At 45.7% G+C, this 26,176-nt stretch overlaps 1 protein-coding gene across 2 annotated transcripts in view; it reads right to left on the bottom strand.

Annotated features, from left to right (window-relative positions):
- The window catches only part of LOC142582758 (uncharacterized), a 136,253-nt gene extending 110,514 nt beyond the window's left edge, over positions 1-25,739 (bottom strand). Inside the window, exon 1 of one of the 2 annotated variants that reach the window (XR_012828480.1) lies at positions 25,192-25,739. Coding sequence is in view for 1 of the 2 variants with exons in the window: in XM_075692781.1 (XP_075548896.1) it covers positions 25,192-25,350 (159 nt within the window). In the remaining variant the exon portion in view is untranslated. The remainder of the gene's footprint in view (positions 1-25,191) is intronic. The other variant, XM_075692781.1, reaches the window with a different exon arrangement.
- Positions 25,740-26,176: the final 437 nt, after the last annotated feature.

Consider the following 26,176-nt stretch of genomic DNA (forward strand, 5'->3'; position numbering starts at 1 on the left):
ATATATAATCATTGGTTATATTCCGCACATATTTCAATCACCTGATTGATAGTGTGAATATGGAGTATTCCCATTAATTTCTACCCAACACTAGCCTTGACTGGAACCACCTGCCAGCTTCAACCGTCAGTATTACTAACGCAGAAAGATTCCGAGAGCAACTTAACAGGTCCTTCTGATGTACTTTTTCTTTTTTGTTACATCATTTTTTAAAATTCTTTGGCGCGTGTGTGCGTACATAGCGCAGTGACTTATGCGACACCATGTCATTCCATGTACCTTCGTCAACATGCCATTATCTTTCACTCATTTCTTTTCTGATGTTCTTGTTTTAGGTAAAGTGCTTCTTATCAAATTTGTAAGTGTTGTTTCTGTGCCCCTCCCCTCTACAATGCTGTAAAGCCTTCAGGCTGCAATAAATAAATAAATAATAAATAAATAAATAAATAAGTAAATAAATAAGCGTGTTAAATTTGCGATACATGTATGCCTAACGAGCTCAGGCTAAGGACTTGTGTACTTGTAACTTGTATCTTGTATACCCAAAAGACAAAGTTGTAACTGTGCCATGGCATGCGCACTTCAGGGCGTGTACGTTCAAAAAAAAAATTATTGCTATAGCGTTCCTTGAAATTCTGGCATCTATAAGTTGGGTATTCGAAAGGTGTTGAGAGAACTACAGTAAATGTTTTTGTCACAGAAATATTAGAACTACAGTACGTGCTCGCTCTAAAACATATTGTTACGAGTCGCCTCCTTGCAGCAGAGAAAGACGACGCCCGGCCGAGCGTTGCCCATGTATCGCTCCCGCCATATTGGCTGCTCTTATAGTGTGCAAATAGTCTGCTACATTTTCGTACGCTACATTCACCCAATTGCCACCTTGTTATAATATTCTTAAGTCATTTCTCTTGAAGTACAGATAAGTTCACTATTCGAAAAAAGTCGCATTTGTACTTAAAGAAGTACCACGACTATTTAATCGCTTTCAAACTACATGCAAGGTAAAACTCGCAAACCAGCAAGGTCTGCGAGTGGTGGCCTTGGCTCATACTCCCAGGGTTAGTTGTAGTAGTAACACGTAAATACCCCAGAAAGTGGATGGGAATACGGCGCCGCAGTAACGCAATTGGTACAGCATCGCACGCGTAATGCGAAGACGTGGGATCGTTCCCCACCTGCGGCAAGTTGTTTTTCAATCCACTTTCAATTCCATTAATTTATAATTTCTTTATTTCAATTAGTAAGTACAAGTAATTTTCCCTGTGTCGTCCTTGGTGTCCTTATTTGTTGGCTTCTTACGATATGATTAATAAAATCGGGCCCCTCGATTAACCCGCTTTCTTCTCGTCCATGCAAGGTAAAAGTAGCTCGAGTACAACACCGAACTGCTTGTTTGGCAGAATGCCCTAAGCATTCTTGCATTTGTGACCAAGCCACTTCTTTTGTACCTATAACAAACAAATTCTCCTCATAACGTGATTCGTTAAACGGCCCTTTGTGCAATACAAGGTAACAGGATACTCTCTCAAAGTACACTCAGAATTTCGTAAGCTGCAATATCGCAACAGCCGGTGGCCGCTATATATAGACGAAGCTAAGAGGGACGCTGTGACCGTTCGGCTTTTATTTCACGCTTCTTTCAATAATGTCGCAACAGCGTCGTCTCCCTTGTACAGCCGCCACTGAAGTACTTTTTTTTTTCTTTTTTTTCCCCTTCTTTTTTGCGCACGTGGGTTCAGGCGGTCGTAACTCCTCGCGCGTGGTCACGCACAGTCAGCGGCGCGTGAGTCCTCGTAGGCGGCCCTGATCGCGACCGCAAAAAAGAAAGAAAGAAAGAAGAAAAGAAAAAGAAGAAGAAAAGAAAGTGTGCAGATAGCGACCCCTGCGTTTAGAGGGGCGAAAGTGTCGAGCGGTGGCCGTCATCCACGTGGCTCCGTCGACGTGTGTAGTGCACATATGGGACGCACGGCGGCATAGCATTGAAAAGGAATGTTGGAATCCAAAGGGACACTAAGGATAAAAAAAATCAGCTGAGCTGCATCTGTTAGTTACTCATCTACAACAAAAACAACAAAAAATTACCCTTGCCGCAATAAAAGTACAGGAAAGCCTGAAAAGACACAGAAATGAGAGTCGGGTGGCGACGCCGCCTTCAAGCTCCCGCACTAGCTGGCCGTGACGTCATGGAATTCGAAGTCGTCTGCACGGGCTCAGTTAATATTTTTATCGGTTAGGATGAAGTACATCGAACTCTAATGTAGCCAAAGACTGAACTTAGCAAATCTTGATAACTTTTACTGCACTGTACTTTTACTGCGCCACAACAACTCAAATATGAGAAAATACATTGACATTCATGACGTCACACTGACGTACTGGCTCTAGAATTTCGGCATGGAATTAAAAATAAAAGTGAAAGTTTGGCCTTCTTCTTCTCTTTAAGTAATCAACGTCTTATCGTGAAATTGAGAAAACAAAAGCAAAAAAAATGTGGGTGGGCGATCGACTTCACGAAAGGTTCAAAAAGGGAATGTTATCTTTAATTTTTGCCAGTAGTAGTAAACTTTGTGGTACCAGACAAATGAAGATACGGTTTTGAAAGAACGGCTCACCAGTCCATCCAATCTGCCGTCTCCGCCTGCTGACAAGCCACATAGCCTTCTTCGACTTCACCGAGAAAGGTGTCTCGAAGACCGCGCTCACCGGGGGCGCGCGAACTGAGGCCCCCTATACACCACCAAGTAGTGTACCATGTCTCTCTCTCCCATAAATGATCCTTGGTCACCTTTTCACCCTTTAACACTTATACCTCGCCTAATGAGCATCCTATACGCACCCACCTTTCAGCTAGCTAATCATTATGTCGCCCCCTTTCTATATCTACAAACTTGCCAATAAAAGGCTGCTGCTGCTGTGAAACTCGTAGAGGCATTTCAATCAAGACACACGCGGTAACAGCTTCGTCATTCAGCTACGTTTGAGTTTCCAGCCATTTATTCTGCTTGCGAACAGCCTGCATGTTTATGTAGCAAGTAATACGGTCTTTGTACTTATTCTTTATGCGTCGGATCTTAGCTCCTGGTGTTTTAATTCGGCTCCTTCCTGGTCGTATGCCAAATTTCATACTAAAATCAGTCTTCCCGAGTGCTTCCGGGGCCCGTTAAAAACCCTGCCACCGAGTGGAGCACAACGCCACTTCGTGTGAAGAAGACACTGTACTTCAATAAAGCTCATCTGGAATAGCTAAAACGATTTACTTGAGAAACGAAAGCCCACTACAGTGCATTGAAGTGCACACCGAGAGTGCCATCGTCGCACAAATTTCGCTAAAGAACCGTCTTGCGGTGCCGGTGAAACGCAGTGAACACATACGGTCGAAAAGTGGCGCGGCTTTCAACTTCACTAAACGTTTAAAAATGTTCCCGATAACGTGCAGATCGCAATGTTCACGGTGGCAATGCTTGAACGACAGGGGTGTGGTATTCAAAGGGCACGCGCTGCTCGCGGTAAGCAGGGACACTTGGACGCCAGGTGAAAGCAATTAATTTTACGGTAATTGGTAATTTGGCACCAACCGGAAAGTACTCCGAGCTGGCCGCGACGGTGCTTTTTGTGCGTGACGAGATGCGTTTCAGCGAGCGTGTAAGCATGCCCCGGTTGGACTTCGATTCGCGAAAGCTATGCTGCTCCTGCTGAAAACTGCCGCTTCTGTCATCTGTCGAACTTCACCGCAATGCACCAGCGTAACTCTGTGACCGGCGTTTATATACAAAAAAAAAAAAAATCACTACATCCGTCGAATTTCAACAACTCTCGGACAGAAACAACGAAAGGTTTCTCCCTTAAAAAAACAACAAAAACATACGCAATCACGGCACTTAGTCGTATCTTCGCAGCTGCGTTGTATCAGCCTTCTTTGTTCTGATTTCGCAGCTCCATCCTAGTATTACACGTGCCCCGACAAACAGAGGTTAGTTATCACGGCTCTACAGGGCTCTTTTAATATTTTTTTTCGTGCACAGTGACATGTTCACCTCCCTGAGAACAGTACGGTTTATTTACATACTTATTTTCATTCATGTTCCCATGCATGTTTTGTTAGTGCTTTTGTTGTCGTGCTCGTTTAACCTTTTTCTAGATAGTTCTTTCTCCATATTCTCCGTTATCCATACAGTTATTTCGTTAGCTTTTTTGTTATTGTGTTTCTTTTGTTATTTCTTTATAGAAGTCGGACAGTGTTTAATAGTTTCATTATCTTTGTTTTCTTATTCTTTCTTGCTGCTTTCTTAGATGACATTTCGAGATAGCCAGCCCTCATTGGGGCCAAACTGGGCAAACTTCTCAGATTTCACAACTAATGAAGATGAAGGACGAAACAAGCTAAAGCTATCCAATATCAATTCCTTTTCAAGCAGCCATCTGCAGTGTATGTGCTCATTGAGAACCGTTGCGATTACGAACGTGTTGGTGCCAAATACAAGATATGGCACGCGAATCGCTTTATTTTTAAATGAAAATCATGTTCCCTGTACCTTCATGTATACTGTCTTCCGTGCGATGGTCACGCCAGCACATCGGTGAACGAAATTCTTACAGCCGTAAATATTAATCACTTTCCAGTGTAAGTGACGCAGATCCATGGTTAGCTTGGTTTATCACAGTTGGTTACTAAATTGCACTATTATTTTATCACCTGAGGAGACAGTGAAAAGTCAGTTTACCCGCAGACACCTGTTGTAGTAAAAAGTAGACTCTCGTGTACTTGGGCGGCAAATTCGTACTCAACTGCAATGTCCGATCAGCGATCTGCGATTTGCAGTAAAATGTTGAATCTGCGGTTTTTAGATAAGCAGAAGCCCTTAGCTGCTTCAGTTCCTTTCTTTACTCTCTCTCTTCAACGCATGACAACTTACATTTCTTCGTATTATTCATATTTTTTAAGGTTTCTATTTTGTTGTAATTTCCAAAGATTGTCTGGCTGTAGGATACTGTTACCTAAAATACTGCGTTATTTTCGTGCCTTTTGTATACTATTCTGTTGTTGCTCGTTGTGCTCATGGTGTGCAGGAGCCTAGGCAGGCGAGTGATATTTCTCCTTTAGCTCTAGCGCCATGACAAGTCAAGCAGCTGTCCCACGCTTTTCAGAACTGCAACAAAATAAACTTGACTAAAGGGCGCCAACTGCAAGGTGATGTAATCGCATTACCAGCTAATAATGAGAATAAAATTGAGGCTAGCGCATACAAGTGATATTCAGTGAACAAAAGAGCCAAATTCAATTCAGTGTTCTCTTTTTTTTCCTCTCACTCTCTTCTACGACTTGTGGTTGAGGTTTTATTTAGGAGCTCAGTCCTATTTGAAACATGCCTTGACACCGCGACAGAGATTAACAATACCGTGCAATCGACACCGTCATCCGTCAATGTCCCATCACCCAGTGGCGAGTTTCCCAGTATACTTCAGCGGGCGACCGCTAACGCTGCGGCGACCGCTGTTGCTACAATTTGCCCATTAGTCTGTCTCCAGAGCCGGCGACTATGCCGCTATGGGAGACAAGGTACGATAGACTAAAGGACACGGTGATGGTCTTGAAGAAGAGGGAGGAAAGTGGCCATATCGGTGCGTGGGAGTGGTTGTCTGCATTGTCTGGGCGTGCATTTTTATGGACGCAATATCGGCGGAAGGTCAAGTGCTTTCCATATTTCTGGCTGATAAATACCCCCCTCTTCCTCCGTGTCGGCGGAGACCGTCGTGATAACGCGGACGGGCGGTAAGCCCGACAGGGAAATATCTAACCTGCGCTGCTGGCGCTTTCGCATGGCAACAGTTGCGCGAGCGTCCGCGATAACCGGAGCGCTTTTGCCGCCTCGGGACTGGGTTACACGTTCAGACGGAGACACCGAGCCTTCCATTCTAATCGAGAAAAGCGCGCGACCCCCGGCTGCGCTTACCGGCAATTAATCTTGCTCGAAGAAGTTGAAAACGAAATAGTAATCTTGATATATAGGCACTCGCACAACGTGTTCCGTTCTGCAGCGCGAGGCGAGATGTACAGGTTGTCGATTATCTTTAACAACTTAACAACCACATGAAGGTGCGTTGATGCCAGGGAAAGCAAAGAAGAAAGGGAGTCGTCTTATTGAAGGGACAAAGAATATGAGGGAAAACATCTAAAGTCACCTATTGGATTGATAAATTATTCTCTCAGAACTCTGTTTTTATCTTCTTCTTTTCATTTAGCGGCTTGAATTGTTTATTAGAATATGAAATGAAGTGCAATGACATCTTGTATTCAGTTCTTGAAGCTTGCGAACTTCAATATTTGGCTCTTATTCTAGAATACGATCTAGTCCATCTTTACGAATAAAAAAATTAACTAGCCCCTTGCAAACACCGCCCAAATCTTTGAAGCCACAGTGAGCGGGTGCGGGAACTTCAAGGCGGTGTCGTTACCCGCCATGCCTTCCTGCGTTTTTTCTGGCTTACCAAGCCTCTCATTATGGCTAGAGAGGCCTTTATTTTGTATTCTAGAATGGTAATTTACTCATACAGGGGAAATAATTTTTCTCCTTTATTGTCCCTTTAAGATATTTGCATCACCCCAGCAGCGCCTCATATATTTCGTTTGACACACAGCTGAACTTCGTGTGAACACAGCTGACACAGCTGTGTGTCACACAGCTGAACTTCGTGAAGGTCACCATTCCACTTACAGTGAACGTTTTCTGCGATGCTCTGTAGAGGCAGCTAGCGTAACACTGTGCCACTCGGCCCCTATACGCAAAGGATATCGGCTAAAATCTTAAGAAATTAACCCATCTTTCCAGTGTTTCTGGTGAGAATGATGCGATTCAGGTGACCCATAGGATGCTCGAAGGGAACAGTACAGGGCTATTTCAAAGCTACATTTCCACTCATTTTGTGGGAAAATGTTCGTTAATACTGCAGAGATCACCGCGTCGACGTCTCCCACTGTTTTCTCGCCTGATTCAGTGCTTACATTTCGGCACAGCTTGTGAACGGCGCACTGCATAAGTACAGACATTTGCATGGGACGAATGCTGTGACCTTGATCTGCATAACACCGCACTGTTTCTTCGCCGCAGTATAACAACGCATTTCGTGATGCCATATCTCCGTCACTGTCATCAGCGTCCCCGTCGCTTTGCTGACTGCTGACGCCACACGCACGCCCGCCGTCAGGTACCTGTACCAGACCCGGTTTAGTCTCAGCTAGTTGGTCCATGATTAATGTCGCATTATCTGCAAATTTAGGAGTTACGCTATATATACAGTGTGCCACGTTATTTAGCAGTATATGATTACTATAGCGCAACGCCTAGATTTATGGTGGATAGCCAGTGGTAATATTAGAGTTTTACTAAATGGGTGTCAAGAGAAGAGAATTAAGCGCTCTCAAGCACGGTCGCGAATTAGGAAGTGTGATGAAATTGGGAAATTCGCAGGCGCAAGTTGGGGTCAGTTGGTGCAGGACACAACTAATTGGAGATCGCTTCGTCCTGCGGACATGAATAGGTCGATGATGGTGATCAATGAATCATGTACCAACTCGCCCAGCTCTCTATTTTTCTTACACAAACACGTTGGTCCATCTAATAACGTTTTGCAGAACGCCATACGATGCTGCATAGGCAATGTTATCCATTCAATGTTATGCATAACATTGATTTCCGCATTGGATGGCACCTGCATAATGTGTCTTCTTTACGGCCATTTAGGCCCCGGCAAAGTTATGGAAACTGGCTAGACTGAGTCGTTGGTATCTCCAGTATGTATTGTAGTTTCCTTTGGTTGTGGACTAACGCCGGGACTACTTTACATTTCAGCAACTCCTTTGTCCGATGGCGACAGGGGCGCAAATCACATTAGATTTTATTTCTGTTTTTACGGACGAAGAGAGGGCAGAATGAAAGAGAATATGAAATGTAGAAAGGTCAACCAGATGGGAGAGCGGTTTGCTACCCTACACTAGCGATAACATAACGGGGAATTAAAAGACGAAAAAAGAGGGAGAGTGAACACTGCGGTCACCGTAAGAAGACGCACACAAACGATCACTGAGGCTAGTGCACTGCAATAATTGAACAAGTGCACGATTATTGTTTTGCGCCAGCGATTGGTGGATATTAGTTAACGACGTGGCTATGAAAATGCGATCACGGTGCGAAATCTGAGCAAGAACAATGCAGCAATAAGTTCAACATCCTGTTATACAGTTGGTCGGGGGGGGGGGGGGGGAAGAAGAAAACGAACGAGATCTAGTGCACGGAACAACAACAAAAAAAAAAACGAAACGAAAGGGAACAAAACGCCGATGTGTGAACCACAAAGCCTCACGCACCATCGGCCGCAGGGAGATGCGCGCAGCAGTGCCCCGTCATCGAAACGTGCCCGTGCCTGCAAAGAGGGTGGCTCAACGCGCCTGCCCCGCTCCTCGTCCAGACGTCTTTACAGAAAAACCATTACGTGCGCGCGCGCGCCCAGCCCAGCCAAAGCCCAGCCCAGCCTGTTGCGGAGACGCGAAGGAGGTGGAGGGCGGTGGGGGAGTCGAGAACGTGGTGCACGCCGCTGCCGCACGTGAAGGGAGCAGCGGACTCCGCGGGAGCAACAGCGCGCGCTGGCTTTTTGAGCGACGGCGGCCCCCGCGTTTTCGACTGGGGGCCACCGGTGGTCACTGACCTCCTCCTCCTAGACGGGTGGCACACGCTGGACACGCGCCTCCCGCGCTTTTTTTTTTCTCTCCTCCCTTCACCTCCAGCGCCACGCCTGTCGCAAGCCAGCCCCCCGTTTTGCGTGCAGTGAATATCAGCGACCCGGGCAAGTTGCGTGCAGTGCGCGAGCAGCGGGCGATGGAGCCCGCGTGCGACGAGGAGCATATGCGCGGACACTGCGAAACTACAGGCTGTCCTTGAAAGTATTTATGCAGATATTGCTGCGTCTACGATTTGACGATATTTAGCGGTCACGATAGAATTTCGTAAGAGGCGACTGAATATTGAAAACGCGTTTCCTGTCTACGCTTTTTCATTGCACCTAGTCAGCACCAACCTATATACATAATTTCTAGTAACAAAGGTGTGTGGGAGAAAAAAGAACAGTAAAAAGATTGACACCCACATGGGTGCTGAATGGGTTGCTTAAACTCAACACCCACCGTTGCAACGTCTATGCAGAGTGCCCCTTATAAAATTTTATTTTTTAAACACCGATTACCGTGTTTGCTTAAAATAAAATGTGTCTTTGCAGCTACGAAAGGTGTCAAGGGTAGGTTTCGAGCGCAACGAACTTATTGCCGAACTTATGCAAGATGCGATTTGATGCAAGATTTCTTATGAAATGAATCAGCTTGATGATAGAAAAAAAAAAGAAAGGAATAGCTATACTGTGTGTCATAACTAACAATCATATTACAGGATATTTTTTGCGGGTCTGCACATTTATTACTTTGTAGGGCTTTCTATATATTCAATAGCTGCACTAATGTTTCCGGGCCGCGTTATTACACCGACCATAACAACCATTTATTGTTCGCAATGATGATGTGCACCCGTGTTGCGTTTTTGACCACAATTACCGCTGGCTCTATATAGTATTATCGAAAGTATTGCGGGGCTTCGCCATCGCATAAGTTGCAAGAAAACGTCAAGCCAGCCTCGGGAAAGGTTATACTGTGTGCAGATACCAGCACAAGGAGGGCTGGAACGCGCCTGCTACAACGTACACCCGGCCACAAAAGTTTACGGACCACGACATCTCAGAAAAAGTTTAATTCCAAAGCAGCCTGTAGCAGTAGCCAGTAAAACTGTATACGACAATGTTGTTAGCATATTATAGCCGAGGCCTGAAATGCAGATACCACGCTGCGTTGTGAGGTTGCCGAGATATTCAGCTTTTTCTCAGGTTTCATGGTCCGTAATATTTTGAGGCCGGGTGTACAACAGAGTGTCCGGCTTTCGCGTAAGCTACCTGTGTTTTCATCAACCTCCACGCATCTGTGCTGCAACCTATATACAGATTGGTTGTTTGTCGTTCGATTTAGTATACATAGCAACGCTAAATAAAGACAGTGGAAAGTAAAATGCGTTACAAATGTTTTTTTTCTTTTTCTTCATTTATTTCGCTCCCATAGTTCGACCAAAGAGAGAGAGGAGAGAAGAACGAAGAGGGAAAGGTAGGGAGGTAACCAAGGACGTGCCGGGTTGGCTACCATAAACTGGGGGATGGGGAAAGGGAAGAACAGATAAGGAGAGAAAAGAAAAATAACAGTTAGTCATTCACAGTCAGTCGCACAGGAATCTCCACTGTCACAAGCGTTCATGTAATCCAGTGTCCTTCAATAAACGCAGAAGAGAGATGAAGAGAAAAGGCAGGGAGATTAATCAGATACTACTGTGTCTTTTCTTCTGTTTTCTTTAATTTATTTATTTATTTTCTTTCGTGGGGGGGGGGGGGAGTTGGGGGGGTGAGGGTTTACGAGTCATCATAATGGTGCTTGCACGTAGTATAATGCACGAACTCGCGAACTGCGGCTCGCACCCTGTTGTCACTTCTAAAACTAAACACAAATCAATTGTAACCCTACTTGAATGGTGAATTATATTAGCAAGTTAACGTTCAGGAACAGCACCAGGAATATGACAGATACAGCAGTGAAAAGCTTATTATTATGACAACCATTAGTTCTATAATACCCTACGAGTACTGTCCGTGCACGTCTTTTTACCTCCTCTCCCCCCTCTCTCTCTCTCTCTAAAACCCGCAGGGATCTCAGTACACGAGCATATTGTAGTCTGTACCCATCGAATGCCGCCACCACATCTGTAAATAGAAATCGAGGTCATTTATACTCCGAGGGATACCGATCGGAACAGCGGTAAATATATATATATATATATATATATATATATATATATATATATATATATATATATATATATATATATATATATATATATATATATATATATCTTCTTATTTCTTAGCTACTCGCTTACCGTAGCCCAATCACCCTGAATGGTTCGCAGTCTGAAATGACAGCGAATTATGACAGCAAATTATGCCGCAATGAATCACTATAACGCTCGAAAACCAGAAGAAAAAAAAACTCAGTGCCCTTCCATTCTGTGGAGAATGATGACTAGCGAGGCTGTGTATGTGGGCCCCTCAATGGCAGACTGCACCTCCACCCCGGGTCGGCCCGACATTGCACTATCCTCGGGATCGGCCCACGTGTGGGGAGTGCTTAACGCCTGCTTCACCTCCGCCGCGGGTCGGCCCGGCATTGCACTATCTTCGGGATCGGCCCACGTACGGGGAGTGCATAACGTTTGCATTACCTCCGCCGCGGGTCGGCCCGGCATTGCAATATTTGTTTATTTATTTATTTATTTATTTATTTATTTATTTAATATGCCCTCAGGGTCAAAACACAGAAAAACAACAACATTTTAACTACAAGAAGAAGCAGCACAATGTTTCAAACTATGCAATAATAGATATGAAGAGGCAGAATACATGTTACAAAAGAATACTATATATACAGAGAAGCAGCCCAGTGTTAGCTATAAGCAATAGCTATAGCACAGCAATAGCAACAGCAATAGCAACAGCTATAGCAACAGCAATAGCTATAAGAAGGCAGAATACAACAAGATATGTTTCAGAGCATTGGTTAATGAAGTCACAAATTTTTCATGATTTGATATTGTTACTACCAATTTGGGGAGGCAATGCCAATCATTTGATGTGCATGGTATGTGGGACTGTAGGAATGATTCTGTTTTACAGAACAGAATGCCAACTTTATGAACATGATCCAGACGGTGCGAAACGTACTGGGGACGAAGTATTAGTAAATCGCGCAGGTAGGGATGATGGTACAATTTGTGAAAAAGGCTTAAGCGAAGCATCGCACGTCGAGAAGCAAGCGTAGGTAGTTTAAGGTTAGCTTTCATTACCGTAATGCTCGCGATTCGATTGTAATTAGAGAGTATAAAACTGGCCGAATTATTTTGCACCGTTTCAAGCGACTGTACCAAATTATTATGATGCGGATCCCAAACCGAAGCGGCATATTCTAGATTAGGGCGAATGAGTGTTTTATATAGCATTAGTTTGAGAGACGAAGGCGATTTTTCAAGGTTACCACGAAGATATCTGAGCATGCCATTAGCGTTGCAGACAACACGAGATATGTGAGTATCCGACGTTAGATTGCTACTGATGTGAATTCCGAGGTACTTATTATACTGTACCTGACAGTACTGTATTATACAGTACTGTCAATCCCTACTAAATGATGTTATCATCATTGTCTTTATCATTGTATTAATTACCAAATGTTTTTGGAAATGTGTGATGTGAAATGATGTATGGTGCTATCAATTGTATAACCACATGCTTATCCCTCTTCCTTTTTGTCTCTTTGCAAAACATCATATGTAATTGAAATAAGCTCTTTGTGCGTTATGTTTTTGCCATACTTATTGCTGTTAACATAGGTCCATGAAACTCTACTCTTGCCAAGTGCCCTTTTGTATTCTTATGTAAATGCCTGTATTACTATGTCTACAGACCCTTCTAACCCACTCCTGTAAAAATCCCTGATGGGATTGACAGCATCTCAAAATAATATATATATATATATATATATATATATATATATATATATATATATATATATATATATATATATATATATATATATATATATATATATACACACACACGCTGTCAAGTGGTGCATTATTTAAGTGATAAATGGGTAAACTAGTAATCTTTCTAGACACTGGCATGAATTCGCATTTTTAATGTTTAGTTCCATAAGCCATGTATTACACCACTCAAAGACTGCGTTAATGTCAGCTTGAAGAAGACTATCTCCAGGATTGGCCCACGTATGGGGAGTTTTTTGCTTACCACGCCAACGACACGAAAATTTCCTTGGGCGGTAGAGGTATACAGCTTCGCTGTAAAATCAGAATTAATATATTTTAGCAGTGACAAAATCCAACTTTTAGAGAATAACTATCAGTGGCGATAAAATAAAAGAACATAAAATTTTATAAGTTTCTCGAGAGATAAATTTGCAGAACTGCGTACCATAACGCCTGAGAGATATCTCTATCAATCACCTATCGAATGAACTGTAATTTTTGCCTCATACGTATACGAAATAAGCAATTGAAAACATTAAAGCGAAAGATACGGCTTAGCGAAAGGAGCTATTTGAAATCATGAAGCGATTGACAGCAGTGCTGTTAACCGTATGCCTTCGAATTTTAGCTCGTATAGATTCTGAATACACTGAACCACAGCAAAAGAAATTAAGCCAAAGCCTATGTGACTCTTCCAAAAGGTGTTCAACACAGAGAGCATTACTTGCTCTTTCGCAAAGGTACTTGCGAAACGGGAGAGGCACGCACATTGAGCGTAATGAGTAGAAATGTATTTGAAAAACAACACACAATAAGCAAATAATTCTATCGTTACATATGAATTCAGCGATGTCATAAAATGAAAGAGTTTATTTTCTGCAATTTGATCCGATCAAGCAAGGATAAATCATCGAATGTTCGGGCTACTAAAGTAGCAAAATGAAATGTTAGTGTAAGATATTCGAACGATAACTTACGAGATTCGAATAAAACATTCAAATGAGGTTTTAGAGGCCCGAATCAATTCTCATCAGTTCTACTTACTTGCGAAATCATTTAGTAATTACGCGTACTTCTTAGATTGGTCGTGGTCTTCCAATTTCTAAAGGAAACATCACTTAAGTAGCGGCGGCGAAACAACAAGCGAATCGAGCTAGAGAATTTTGCTGTGGCAGTTAGTTTAAAGCCGTAGTCTGTAGTCACTGTAGCCTGCTATATTTTTCTTTCCATTTGTTTTCTTTATATTATATATATATATATATATATATATATATATATATATATATATATATATATATATATATATATATATATATATATATATATATATATATATATATATATATATATATATATATATATATATATATTATGACAACCTACGCACCTTTATTCATCGACCCTTGTCTCACACATATATGCATGCGTTTCGTGGTGGTTGTGTCAGATGACAGTCGATGCCCGCAGACGACTTGGGATAGGCACTTGACGCAAAAAGTATTTTGACTGTGTTGTTTTCGGGCCCCTTAGGAATGATAAGTCAATGGCATTCAACTGTATTCCTATGTACGCTGAGAACAAGCAAAATTAGTTTTACCCCTTTTGCTGCTTCAGGACGAAAGTTGTGGGTCACGAAAACTATAGACGGGCATCTAGAGCGTAACATTGCCTTTGTCCTCGCATTTTGACACTGCGAGCCGCTTACCTCCCAAGCAGGCCTTAATCCATTTTATGACAGCTTATGAAACAGTTGGTATCACAACAAAGACTTGAAATTGGTGCGCCTGAATGGATGCAGTTGCCCGGATTTCTCGGGATCCTCAGTTTCGTTAGAAGCTCTCTGTGTAGGGATTGCTTTTTGAAACGAAGTGTTCAGATGCTTTATTCCTTGCTTAAAAAAAAGAAAAAGAAAGAGAAAAAGACATTACCCTGGTTGTTCTGTTTTCGCTTTATGTTGCCTAAATGTCATGTCCCTACTTTATCTACAAATAACCTTAGAGCACTTCTGTTAGTGTATGTGCCAGTGTGTCTGTGTGTCTCGTTTTTTCTCACTCCTCTTCCTTAATTCCTCGGCATCTTATCTGGAGCAGGATGCCAAACCTGCCAAGTGCATCAACCTTTCCAATTATATATATATATATATATATATATATCCGGAGGCACACAAACCGAAGATAGCGGAGTTGTGCTTCCTTTCTGCAGTAAATAGATTTGGCCCATTGAGGAAATTTCGTCGCTTTTCATATATATAAGCAAGGATCTGTAGTACATCCGACGACACTGCACATAACAAGTGCAACACCTGCTGCCGAGGAGGGCTTGTGCGGCAGAAAAAAGAAAATAAGAAGCAAATGGTTATACACTGTCTTCGACGGGCTCCCTGACCGAAGGGCAAGCGCACGCGAATGGCGTAATGCGGGACCGCCGGCCGCACATGAACTTGGAGCACGGCTGGTGCTTGTCTCGCAGATTTCAGCTCCCGCCCCCCTAGACACGCTCTCTTTTCCATCGCTCTACGCTTCCGCCCATAGCAACCGTAAAGGGTGAAGCGAATTGCTTGCAAGCCTCGCACGCGCGAGCGGTTTAATGTCCCGGAGATCGTTTTCTTCCGGCCACAACAAGGTGTACGCGGAGGATCTTTTAAGCGCTTGTAAACGACCGTACTGTTTGCTTTCTAAGAGGCCGGGCTGACCATTCGCGCTCCAGCCAGCCTGCCTATTTTTTTTTTCGTCCGCTCTGCCACAAAGAGTAGCCCTCCGTCGGACACCCCTTTCTATTTCTTTACGCTTAGGCGCGCTCTCCGTCGTAATACAACAAGCATGGCGCGCAGCTTCTTTTCATATCAATAGTAAAAATGAAAAAAAAAAATACACAAACACGCAAAAACAAAGTGGTTGCCTTTGCACACGCGAGAGGCTCGATCCTGCACGAAATTTGCGCTTGCGTAGCGGAAACATGGAAAGTGAAAGTAATAGAACAACAGAAGACGCAAAAGAATGGTTGTTGACTCGGCCTTCCACTATATTGGCTAAGAGCAGTGTACTTACGTTTTTCTTTTTTCCTACTGGACATGCGAGGAGACCGTCAAGAAGCCAGCACGCGAAAAAAAAAAGAAAAAGGAGCTTTGATGCGAATAACCTTGCTGGATGTTCTCCCGCAAAGGGAAATAATATAAATGACCAACAGCGTAACTGCCGTGTACACTGGGAAAATAACGAAAGAGAGGGGCCCGCAACGCCACACAGCAATTTTCTAAACTTCTCCGGTCGCCACTTAACCCCACGGAACGATGACCGCGTCTACAATCACTGCGCGTATACGTGACCGTGTTGACTGAACCTAACCAATGGTCGAGCGGTGCAAAACAGTGATTATGTTCAGCGAACCCTCGCCCAATGCAGGCTCCTTTCGGTTGTTTGCATACGTATATATTTATCTGACGCTTCCCTGTTCTTATGAACAATTTTATAAGAGTACTTGTGCTGGTCATACCGCCGCGGTGGGAACTCCGGCATAATTTCGACGATTTCAGGGTCTTTATAATGCGCACAAAGCACCAGTACACTAGCGTTATTTTTTTATTATTATTGTTCCCATCGAAATGAAGCCGCCGCGACAGGGCTTCGAAACACCTTGCTTTCAGCAGAATTAACGCTGTCGTCGATGAGCCACAGCTGGTGTGTACGTGTTAAATCGACCCACTAATACCGCCATCCTATCCTATGTACATACGTTTTCAGCGGTAATAGAAAGTCGTTGCCGTTTAACTCGAAGAAGGTCTCAATGTGGACGAAGAGTTGCCATTCCTGAAATAAGCAAGTTGCCCTTGGGGAGGAACATACATGATGATAGCGCTGAATGACCTCTGAGGCGGCACGTGTGCAATCCTGTCGCTCCGTTATATTAATGTGAATCATTATTCTCCGTGTCAGCACAGCGGGGTTTTCATGGGCCAATCACGGAGATAGGGAAGTATAAAAATACATGCCACTGGGGCCCCTGGCTGTGTGCCGTTGGACATGCGCCACTGCGTATATGTCATTATATGCATGCCACTGGGGCATCGGGTACATGTCACTGTAAGGAAGACGTTCGTTCGTTCGTTCGTTCGTCCGTCCGTCCGTCCGTCCGTCCGTCCGTCCGTCCGTCCGTCCGTCCGTCCGTCCGTCCGTCCGTCCGTTCGTTCGTTCGTTCTTTCGTTCGTTCGTTCGTTCGTTCGTTCGTTCGTTCGTTCGTTCGTTCGTTCGTTCGTTCGTTCGTTCATGTTCGTTCGTTCGTTCGTTCGTTCATGTTCGTTCGTTCGTTCGTTCGTTCGTTCGTTCGTTCGTTCGTTCGTTCGTTCGTTCGTTCGTTCGTTCGTTCGTTCGTTCGTTCGTTCGTTCGTTCGTTCGTTAACGCACAGCAAAATACACTATTACTAATAACGTATCACCTAAGATGACGAAGGATAACGAACGCCTAGTGAACTACACGCACCGTCGGCACTCGCGACACAGGCTAACGCGCTAAATGGAGGCGCAATTCCCTGTGGTGAAGGGGAAAAATGACAACCATTCCACTCTGTGAAGATGGAATGGCAGCGAAAGCTGACGATAGTCAAAGCTGTCAAACGAAAAGCAAAGTGATTTCGCTGCCATTCCATCTTCACTGAGGCATCGTTGCCCGGGCTCGCAATTGTCGTTTTCGTTCAGCATCGCGAGAACGTTCTTCGTCGGTGGTCGTTTGGCGCAGGCGTCGTTTACGTTCTCGTTGCAGTTCCCTCCGGCGCTCCTCATACGCATGTTGTTCTTCGGGTATGCGAACTATACGTGTCCGCCCCATCGATAATGCAGCTGTTTTTAGCGCCAATACCTCTCCTGCTTATCTACTGCGATAACGTTGACGTCCCGCTATTTTTCACGTGCGATGAGCAGGGAGAGTGCATGGTTGGGAAGAGAAAGAGATAGAGAGAAACAGAAGAGAGGAAAGGTTGGGAGGTTACATGGTTTAGGGAGGAAGGGCATTGAAGGAGGAACTGAATTGAGAGGGCTGTTAGTGTTCCTGCTGATCTGCATCAGTGTTGTCAGTCTTCGAGTATGGCCTTAAACGCAGTGTACCCTGACACAGCTACTTATATTGTGATTGTATTATAATTGGTTGTACATCGCCTCGCAGGCTAGTGTTGCCTTGCATGTGAATCGTCTTGAGTTCTCGAATGGCCGCTAAGGAACCTGTGAGGTCGTCCAAGTGTCTGAGTGTAGGCAGCTTAGTGTTGGCGCCTCCGAACTCTGTACTGCCGCAGTAAATATATCGAAGATTGCGCAGTAGGGGCGGAGAATAATTCATCGCCGCTTGTGGACGATGAATTGAGAAGTCAAAGCCTTGCGTTTTTTGTTATGTGAGGGCAGAAAAATTGGGACCCGCAAAGCTTGGGAGCGGGCTAGTTGACATTATCCCCGTGACAGTACCCATGTATTTAATCCAATCGTCTAACTAAATAAAAAATTTAGTTCTAAGTGTCGTCCCCGCCTTCCCTTCGCACTCGAGCTGTGCTCGTTATAGTACTCTGCCTTGATAGAGAGAGAGGAATATAGGAAGGCCGAGATGCTAACCAGTCAAAAGTCTGGTTGGCTACTCTACGCTGGGGGAAGGGAGAAGAGTAAGAGAGAGAAGGGAGAGAGAAGGTGTAGAGACGTGTACGGACAGTACTTGAGTTAAAGCCGCTCGCGCAATCCGGACGTTCTGAGAAAGCACAAAAGTGCCTTCACTGCCTTCTGAGCCGATGATCGGTGGGGACGGTGCTATAGTACTGTCTGTTCACTCAGAGGACGATCATCTAATTTCCTCAATGTGTTGGACAAAGATTGTCTTTGTGCTTGAAATTCAGGACAATGGCACAATAAGTGGCACATTGTTGGCGAAGGGCCAAAGACTTAAATGGGTGGCGCTGCTGAGCGGTTCCACGGAGACCACGAACAGCTCTCCATATGTGAGACAAAGGTTTTCGTGGGTCCAAAGACTCGCAGAATGACATCCATCTTTGCGATGCAAGTTTGTCCATGCGACGCTGAATTTTATTTTGAGTTCTTCTGGCCAGCCTTAAGTCAAGTACAAAACTTCGTGCGCCTGCATCTTCGCTCTGCACGGCGACGAATTGCACGAAGCTTCTCCAGCTCAATGTCGTATTCGGTGCGTGTATAAGTTCTCGGAAGCGAATGTGTGGCAGCCTCTATGGCACCCTTTATGATGTCCTCTAGGCTAGAGGACAAGTCATCACGACAGCCGTCTTCGACAATTGATTTGAACTTTGGTCAGTCGATACATTGCGTGACGCCGGCTAACTTGGAGCCCGTCAACCCTTCATTCCTAAGATAAGTGGGTAGGTGGTCACTTCCCCGCGTTTCAATATCCGGAAACCACCTGACCTTTCTAGTGAAGGAGCGTGAATTAAAGGTGAGGTCCAGGCAGCTACAGTAGACAGTTCCACGTAGAAAAGTGGGGCTTCCATCATTTAACAAGCACAGCTCTTGTTCGGAGGCAAACGACACTAATCTTCTACCTCTCGAATTTGTCTTAGAACTTCCCCAGAGATGGTGGTGGGCATTAAAATCTCCAGTCATCACCAAAGGCTGCGGAGTCGCTGTCGTGATTTGCCGTAACCGCTCGCAGTCCAGCCGACTTGAGGGCGATATGTAGGCTCCAACTACTGTGAAAGTGAGCTTGCCTTTCTCCACTGTCAGACATACGTACTGGTTTTCTTGGTCAGGTGGCACTGGACGATGGACATACGTAAGATCACGTCGTATGAATACAATGATCTTGATGGATTCTCCGTGGGTGGCGGACATAAGACACACATATACCCGGACAGTCTGATGTCATCTGATAGGGGCTGGCAGATGACGATGATGGGGAACTTATTCATGAACACAAACTGTCGAAATTCCGACATGCGTGACTTAAGTCCCCTGGCGTTCCACTAACATATCGACGCGTTCCGGACTTCGTCACGAAACGACGGCTTCTCGAGCGCCATGATTTCAACCAAGAGCTACAAGTACTGGACTCAAAGTTCCCAGCACCTATAGCGCGCTTTGCGCAGACGATGACTTCATGTTGATAAGTATAACGCGAATGGCATTCATGAGCGGCCACAGAATGTTGATGACCTGGAGATCATCAGCCAGCGTCGCATCAACAGTTGCCGAAGCCGTTGAAGTCGGTGCGTTTTGAGGTATAACTTAGCAGGGAGTTGTGCCCTCGGTAGCTCAGGCCATTCTTCAGGACGGGCGAGCATCTCCGCTTTGTTTGGTTTCCTTGTATCTGTCTTGGTGGCGCTGTGCGGTGATGCGGCAGTCCTTCTGACGTTAGCTGGCGTGTTCCTATCTGCAGTTGCGGAATTTCGTGAACGTTTTCAGCGCCGAACAGCGGCAGCAGCCTCTCGGTGCGTTGAATTGTTCCGCGCCATTTGTTTTAGGATCGCGAATTCTTTCCGCACCCGCGAGCAATCCTTTGATGAGGCCTTGTGAGGACCACTGCAGTTTGGGCACTTTAGAACATGCGTGCTGCAGGCGTCTTCTGAATGGGACTCAGAGCACCGCGGACACACGACTTTGTTCATGTAGACACCCTTTACGTGGCCAATCTTGCAACACTTGAAGCACTGGAGGGGCTTCGGTACGAATGGTCGTACCGGATGGCGGACATGCCCTGCTTTGACGTGGGAAGGAAGGCTGTCGCCTTCAAACAAAATCTTCACAAAACGTATGTTTCCCAGTCTGCAAATCCTTGTAATGAAAGTTCCTTCTGTCGTTGGCTTTATCAATATTGGCAAGTCGTCATTAGGGATGGCAACGTCGACGTCATAAATGACTCTCGCAGTACCATCGCCGCCTGTAGGTATCATTGATCGCACCTTTACATTGTCGATCTCAGTTATATTACGTAGGTCTTGTAGGGCTCTGCGATGTAAGACATCAACTGCAAAGACATTTTTCCGCGAGTTTTTTTCTAACGTCCCTAATCTCATTTGGTGCGCTTCTCTCGAGTAAGGAAAATAAGACCTGTCTGTTGAGGAGCCGAGAATTGGTCGCCGGGTCCACGGGAATAAAGAGCACAGTGTGCGGCCAGTGCAGTGGTGCACTCCTCACGGTACAAGCACTTGGCGACGAAGATGCCTGCAGTAGTCTTCCTTTCGCTGATCTACTCATCACGATCTGGAAGTCATCGTCCGACGAGTCGTAGCTGTCCGCACATAACTCAGTGGCCTCGCTGTCTGTATCGCTTGACGCACTTCCACGTTTCCTGGACGCTATCCGACCTGACGGCTGCGCATCAGGAAAGTCCTCGGATATCTCTTCATCCATTGCCACAAGGAGGGAGCGGCGGCTCCAAGAAATGCAGAAAAACAAAACTAAAAAGCGGAGACAAAAGCACAAGCGTTCTATCAAAGAATCATTTCGTCTTCTTTCCAATCTGCCTTGAGGAACGCAACAATCCGCCTTGAGAACGCAGTACGGCGCCACGCGTCTTGTCTTTCGTCCCCTTCTCTGAATAAGATGTGATGCAGCATCTTGTCAAAGAGCGACCAATGTAGGCTAGAGTGAAAAGTAATATCAAACCCTATATCTAGTCTCTCGTATAGCCTGCGTCACCATATCAACGTATAATCGGCTTCCGCTTTGTGCATCTCGCATGTGCCAGTGTCCCCATCATAAAACGTTAGCTAGCGCCACCTGCGTTCGTCTACGAAGAGTCTTCGAGACGAAACAACGAGAGCGAAGCGGGCTCCCGGAACTCGCAAATTCCCGAGACCGATACCACGCAGCAGCACATACCGAACCCGCGTGATTGGCTCGGAAGCGCGCGTCTTTTTACGGGCCCAGTCGCGCGAACGGGCCAAGTATAGGGGTGACATCGCTTCCCAATAACGCCTCTCAGAGAGGCCGCTTTTCTCGCATGCAAGAGCGCACTCGTATTGGATCCGCGGACATTATCGAACAAAGTAGGGGGACTCGGTGTTCGGACAAAACTTTCACTGCTCCTGCCTCTTCTTCGTCTTTCTCTGTGGGATTTGTGAAAATCCTTGTACATGTCGGCTGCTCCCGAGAGGTTCTCAACTCGTCATGCGTGCGTGAGCGGTGACGCCTGATACGTGCAAGACTTTCGCACCGATGCGACCAATTTCCGTTGTCTTCTGGCCTTCCTACCCGTGGCAGCCACACGTCGTTGTAGTGCCACCTCCGAAAGTTTCTGAGTACGACAAACAGAACGGAAGGGAACGTTTGCCTATTCCTCTTTTTGCGCAATATATTCGGGCGGCTCGGATATCAGCGCGCCAAACTTTGTATATGGAGCTCGCGGCGCAACCAAGTGGAAGTAACCGGAGCGACGTAGCGGGTAGTACAAGCTTCTGTGCCCGTTGTTTCCATCGGCAGCGAGGATATCCACCAAGACGCTCTTTGCCGGCGCCTCAGGACTCCAATTTCCGCAGGAAATACTTCGAACATCGCGCAGTTGAATCAGTGGTTAAAAGAGAATGCAACTATCGCCGCATGCTTGTGGACAGCAAATAGAAAAAAAATCAATGCCATTTTTAAACTTCACCGGTGCTGACATTCGTGTGCAGTCTGTATTACAAAGGAAAAGTCGCAGCTTATTTTCAGAAACATCGCACGTTCTAACACGAAACGATGAGAATGTTCGAATATTCGTGGATGGGCGCTGAAGTTCAATGAAACTATTAACAACTTATGTAACCTAACGTATACGGACGCGACAAGCTATCAGTGCTTTCCATTCTCGCCATTGCTATCTAGTAGGAGCATCTTGTCGCTTTGCAGGATGGTAAAATTGCTTTACTGTCTCAACAAAATGGCGAACTGGGCGAGTTGGCGTGGGTTCATAGCTTAGGAATAGTTATTAGAAAGCGCTTGTCCAGTTCTGTCATCTTTGCCTCTTCGCGTGCGTGCGCGCTTCAGTGCATGAAACGACGTTTTGCTACCAAATTAACTTGAATGCCAATGCGTTTCTCCGCAAAGTTCGGGAATTTATATCTAGAAACTGGTGTCATCTTGCGAACTCGACGGCTATAATTTGTAAATTGCAATATCGGCCATAATGTAATTAGTTAAAAACTTAACTAGTGAACTTTTATTAATAAGTCGATTTCGCATGTCAATTTTTTGTGCAAGTACTGTCCGCCGCTTGGAGTAGACCAGCTCATGAACTAGAATTGTGATATCTGCCACAGGTAACTTCTAAAGATTTTTGAAAGTGTTCGCTGAAACACCCTGTATAGGGAAAAGCCTTCGTCCTGCACTGGACATGAAAATAGGCGGCGGCGGCGGCGGCGGCTGCTGTTGTTGCTGCTGCTGATGAAGATGCATATTTCTAAAGCACATTGCTTATCCTGACGTATGCATCCGTCAGCAGTCACTACATGCGGTTTCACGCATGGTCTTGTCATCGAAGGGATAATGGTGGAATCAATCATATTCATTCATTCATTCATTCATTCATTCATTCATTCATTCATTCATTCATTCATTCGCTTTTCCTTTGACTAGAACGGGGAGGCCACACGCAACTTCACCGCGAACTATTTCAAATCGACACTAAAAAGAAAACAAGTTGGCCTGTATTGGTAAATTACTCTTCTAAAATATACCAAAAAAGAAACTCTTACGGTAAAGGGAGGCTTGGCAAGCCAGCAAAGAAGCAAATACGAAAGTTGGGTATAGTATACGACGCCGCCTCGAACTTCCCTCGCCAGCTCGCCGTGAGGTAACGAATTATTAAGGCGCCTGTTGAGGTCTAATTATATTTTTTATCGGTAAAGAGGGACTACACGTTGTTTTCTAAACTATAGCCACAGAGTAAAGTTATCATGTTTCAGGAATTTTCACTGCCCTGCGACGACCTAGGCATGCATGACAAGATGTTTTGAAATCCGTCATGTCACACTGACGTCCCGGAATCTATGGAGCTTAGATGCAAAATTAGAAAAAAAAGAGAGAGAAAAAAATATCTTCTACTAATGAACATATTAACGAAAATGTAGTTTGGGAAGTATACTTTGCCACTCTAAACTGACTCTGTGTTTATATATTTAGTGCTTTTTTAAGAAGCACAGTTGGTAGTTCTGTCCGCTTAGCACGGAGCACAAAAGGTGCGATCATTCAGTATATCAAGCTTTACCCAAGACAAAGGCACAATAAAAGTTTTTAATTTCGGTCCCCTTCCATCCTGCTTCTGTCGAGTCTACACCCGTACGCGCGTATGCCTGCCGCTAAAAAAAAGAGAAAAAAAGTTTCGCAAAGATGGCGGAGACTCGATTAAGCAGCGAGCATTTCTGTTGCTGAATGACTAGCCTTGTCTGCCTGAGGAGAGTTCCCTTGCATCATTAGCGGCGAGCACGCTCAGTAGAAAGCATACTCTTAATTTGTTCGTATACTATATAATTACTGCATTGCGTCTTTGCCAAGACGAACTAAAATGTGCAACAGTCATTAGCGAACGCACAGTTAAGCATGATAGAATATGGCAGGACGTAACACAGACTGAACAAACACGAGCCATGTTGTAGTGCTTGTTCCATTTGCGTTACGTCCTTGTTTCGAAGTGGGCTGCCATATTACATCATGATAAACCAACTAGCCCACCAGTACGTCTTCCGCAGTTAAGCTTTTTCCTATATGAAGCATATTATGCATGTGTGGTATTACCGTTTCACTAATGTTCGCTAACAATTGCTCAACGAAATCACGTTTCTAACTCATCACTGCTTCACAGTGCGTGGCCGAAAGCACTGCGTCTTTCGGCTGTCCCGACGCCTCAGCCGCAAGATGGTATAGCCTGTATAGTACAAAGCTAACTCTTCAAACTGCTTTGGCATGCGACTTTACCGCCTCTATGATGTCTGCGTCCTTTGTCAACGTTCACGGTGTCACACTAACTAGGCTGGTCGCATGCTTTACCGCTTGACCGTTACCACCATACGGATGTGTCCTGTTAGGCACTATTCTCGAGCCTTGACTGTGCGGAATACTTTCGCTTTTGCGCACGCACCCCTGCGGCGACATCCCGTCGGCCCACCTGAAACTGCGCGACGCAAAAATAGCCCTGGCGGGAGACTCATCTCTCCAAGCGCTGTCGTCATATCCGGTTCCTTTAGATTCAGCCAATCCTAAGCTTATTCATCTTTGCGGCCCCTGTTAGGGGGAGGGGGATGCTTTACTGCGACGCGCGTTGAACGCTCAGCATCTGAAGCGGCAACAATGGTAATACGGCACACTTATAACAGCCGTGACAGGTGCTCCGCGGGGTGTCATCGCAACCACCCTTGGGCAATTCTAGCGTCGGGAGCTAACCTAACCGTAATGTGCAGCGAGCCTTCAGTGGTAATACCTCTATAGCATTGTAAACACCCACGTCACAACCATCTTTTTCAACAGAAGTTGCGACGCCTGCATGCAGATGCTCGTTCAGAGCGGCTGTGAACGCGCACGTCGCTCAAGCAACGCCCACTCACCGGCTGCGCGGCGAGGCGGTGGCGACGACGAAGCCCACTGATTTCGAACGACGCCAGCGATGCCGCCGACACGCGCTCAAGCGCGCGTTTCCGAGCCGTCCGTGAAGCCGCCGCTCGCGGCCCGCGGCCCGATGCAAAACAAGCCAGCCGCAGCGCCATCTTTGAATCCGGGAGCCGGCGGGAACAAAACCCGGAGCTCTCGTTCTCTCTCCTCTCGCTTCCCCGATCTCGCCCCTTTAGTAGTCGGCGCCTGGATGGCGCACCACCGTCTGCAGATGTTCTCGTCGGGACACGGCAGCAGCGGCTTCTCGCATCCGGACCGTCGGCTTGCCGCGGAGCCTCCTGGTAAACACACCGCCGACGCGGGACATTCTTTTCGGCGGGAACGCCGACGCTAACGTCGTCGCGCCGCGCGTTCTCAGGAGGCTGCTCCTCCTGCAGCACGGCGGCGGCACTGTCCCGGGCTTCGCGAGCGACAAATTAGGAATATTAATTAGACCGCGCCTGCGTGTTCGAGCCGCGCGCTTTCCCTCTCCGCAGCGCGCTCCTGCCGCAGCTGGCGCCGGAACTCCCGCACGGGGAGGAGAGGAGCGGTTCTTTGTCGATGAAGAGCGCGTAGGCCAAGATATCGATCGTCCACGCGGGTAATGCAGAGACACGGAGGAGAGAGGAAGGCACAGACGTGTAGGCATTGTGTAGGCGGGAGACAGTTCGCGGCTAGTGGGAAGACTCTTCTTGCACTTAGGGCCTGCGAAAGCGATGATCGGAACGTTCTCGGTCTTATCGAAACTTTCACCTGGGCCCGCGATATCCTACGTTTCGTATCCATATAAACGGAGCTTTCTGTCGTTTGGTTCAGTGCTAACTATCGCTTAGCACCATTTTAAACTTCGATTTTTGCTCCTAATCTATGAAATAGGCTTCATTTTAGGCTCCGAGTACAGATGCACCTTGGTGTGCGCGGTAACGTGTGAACGCATTAAAA

Source organism: Dermacentor variabilis, chromosome 5 (genome assembly GCF_050947875.1).
Source record: "Dermacentor variabilis isolate Ectoservices chromosome 5, ASM5094787v1, whole genome shotgun sequence".
NCBI classification, from domain to species: domain Eukaryota; kingdom Metazoa; phylum Arthropoda; class Arachnida; order Ixodida; family Ixodidae; genus Dermacentor; species Dermacentor variabilis.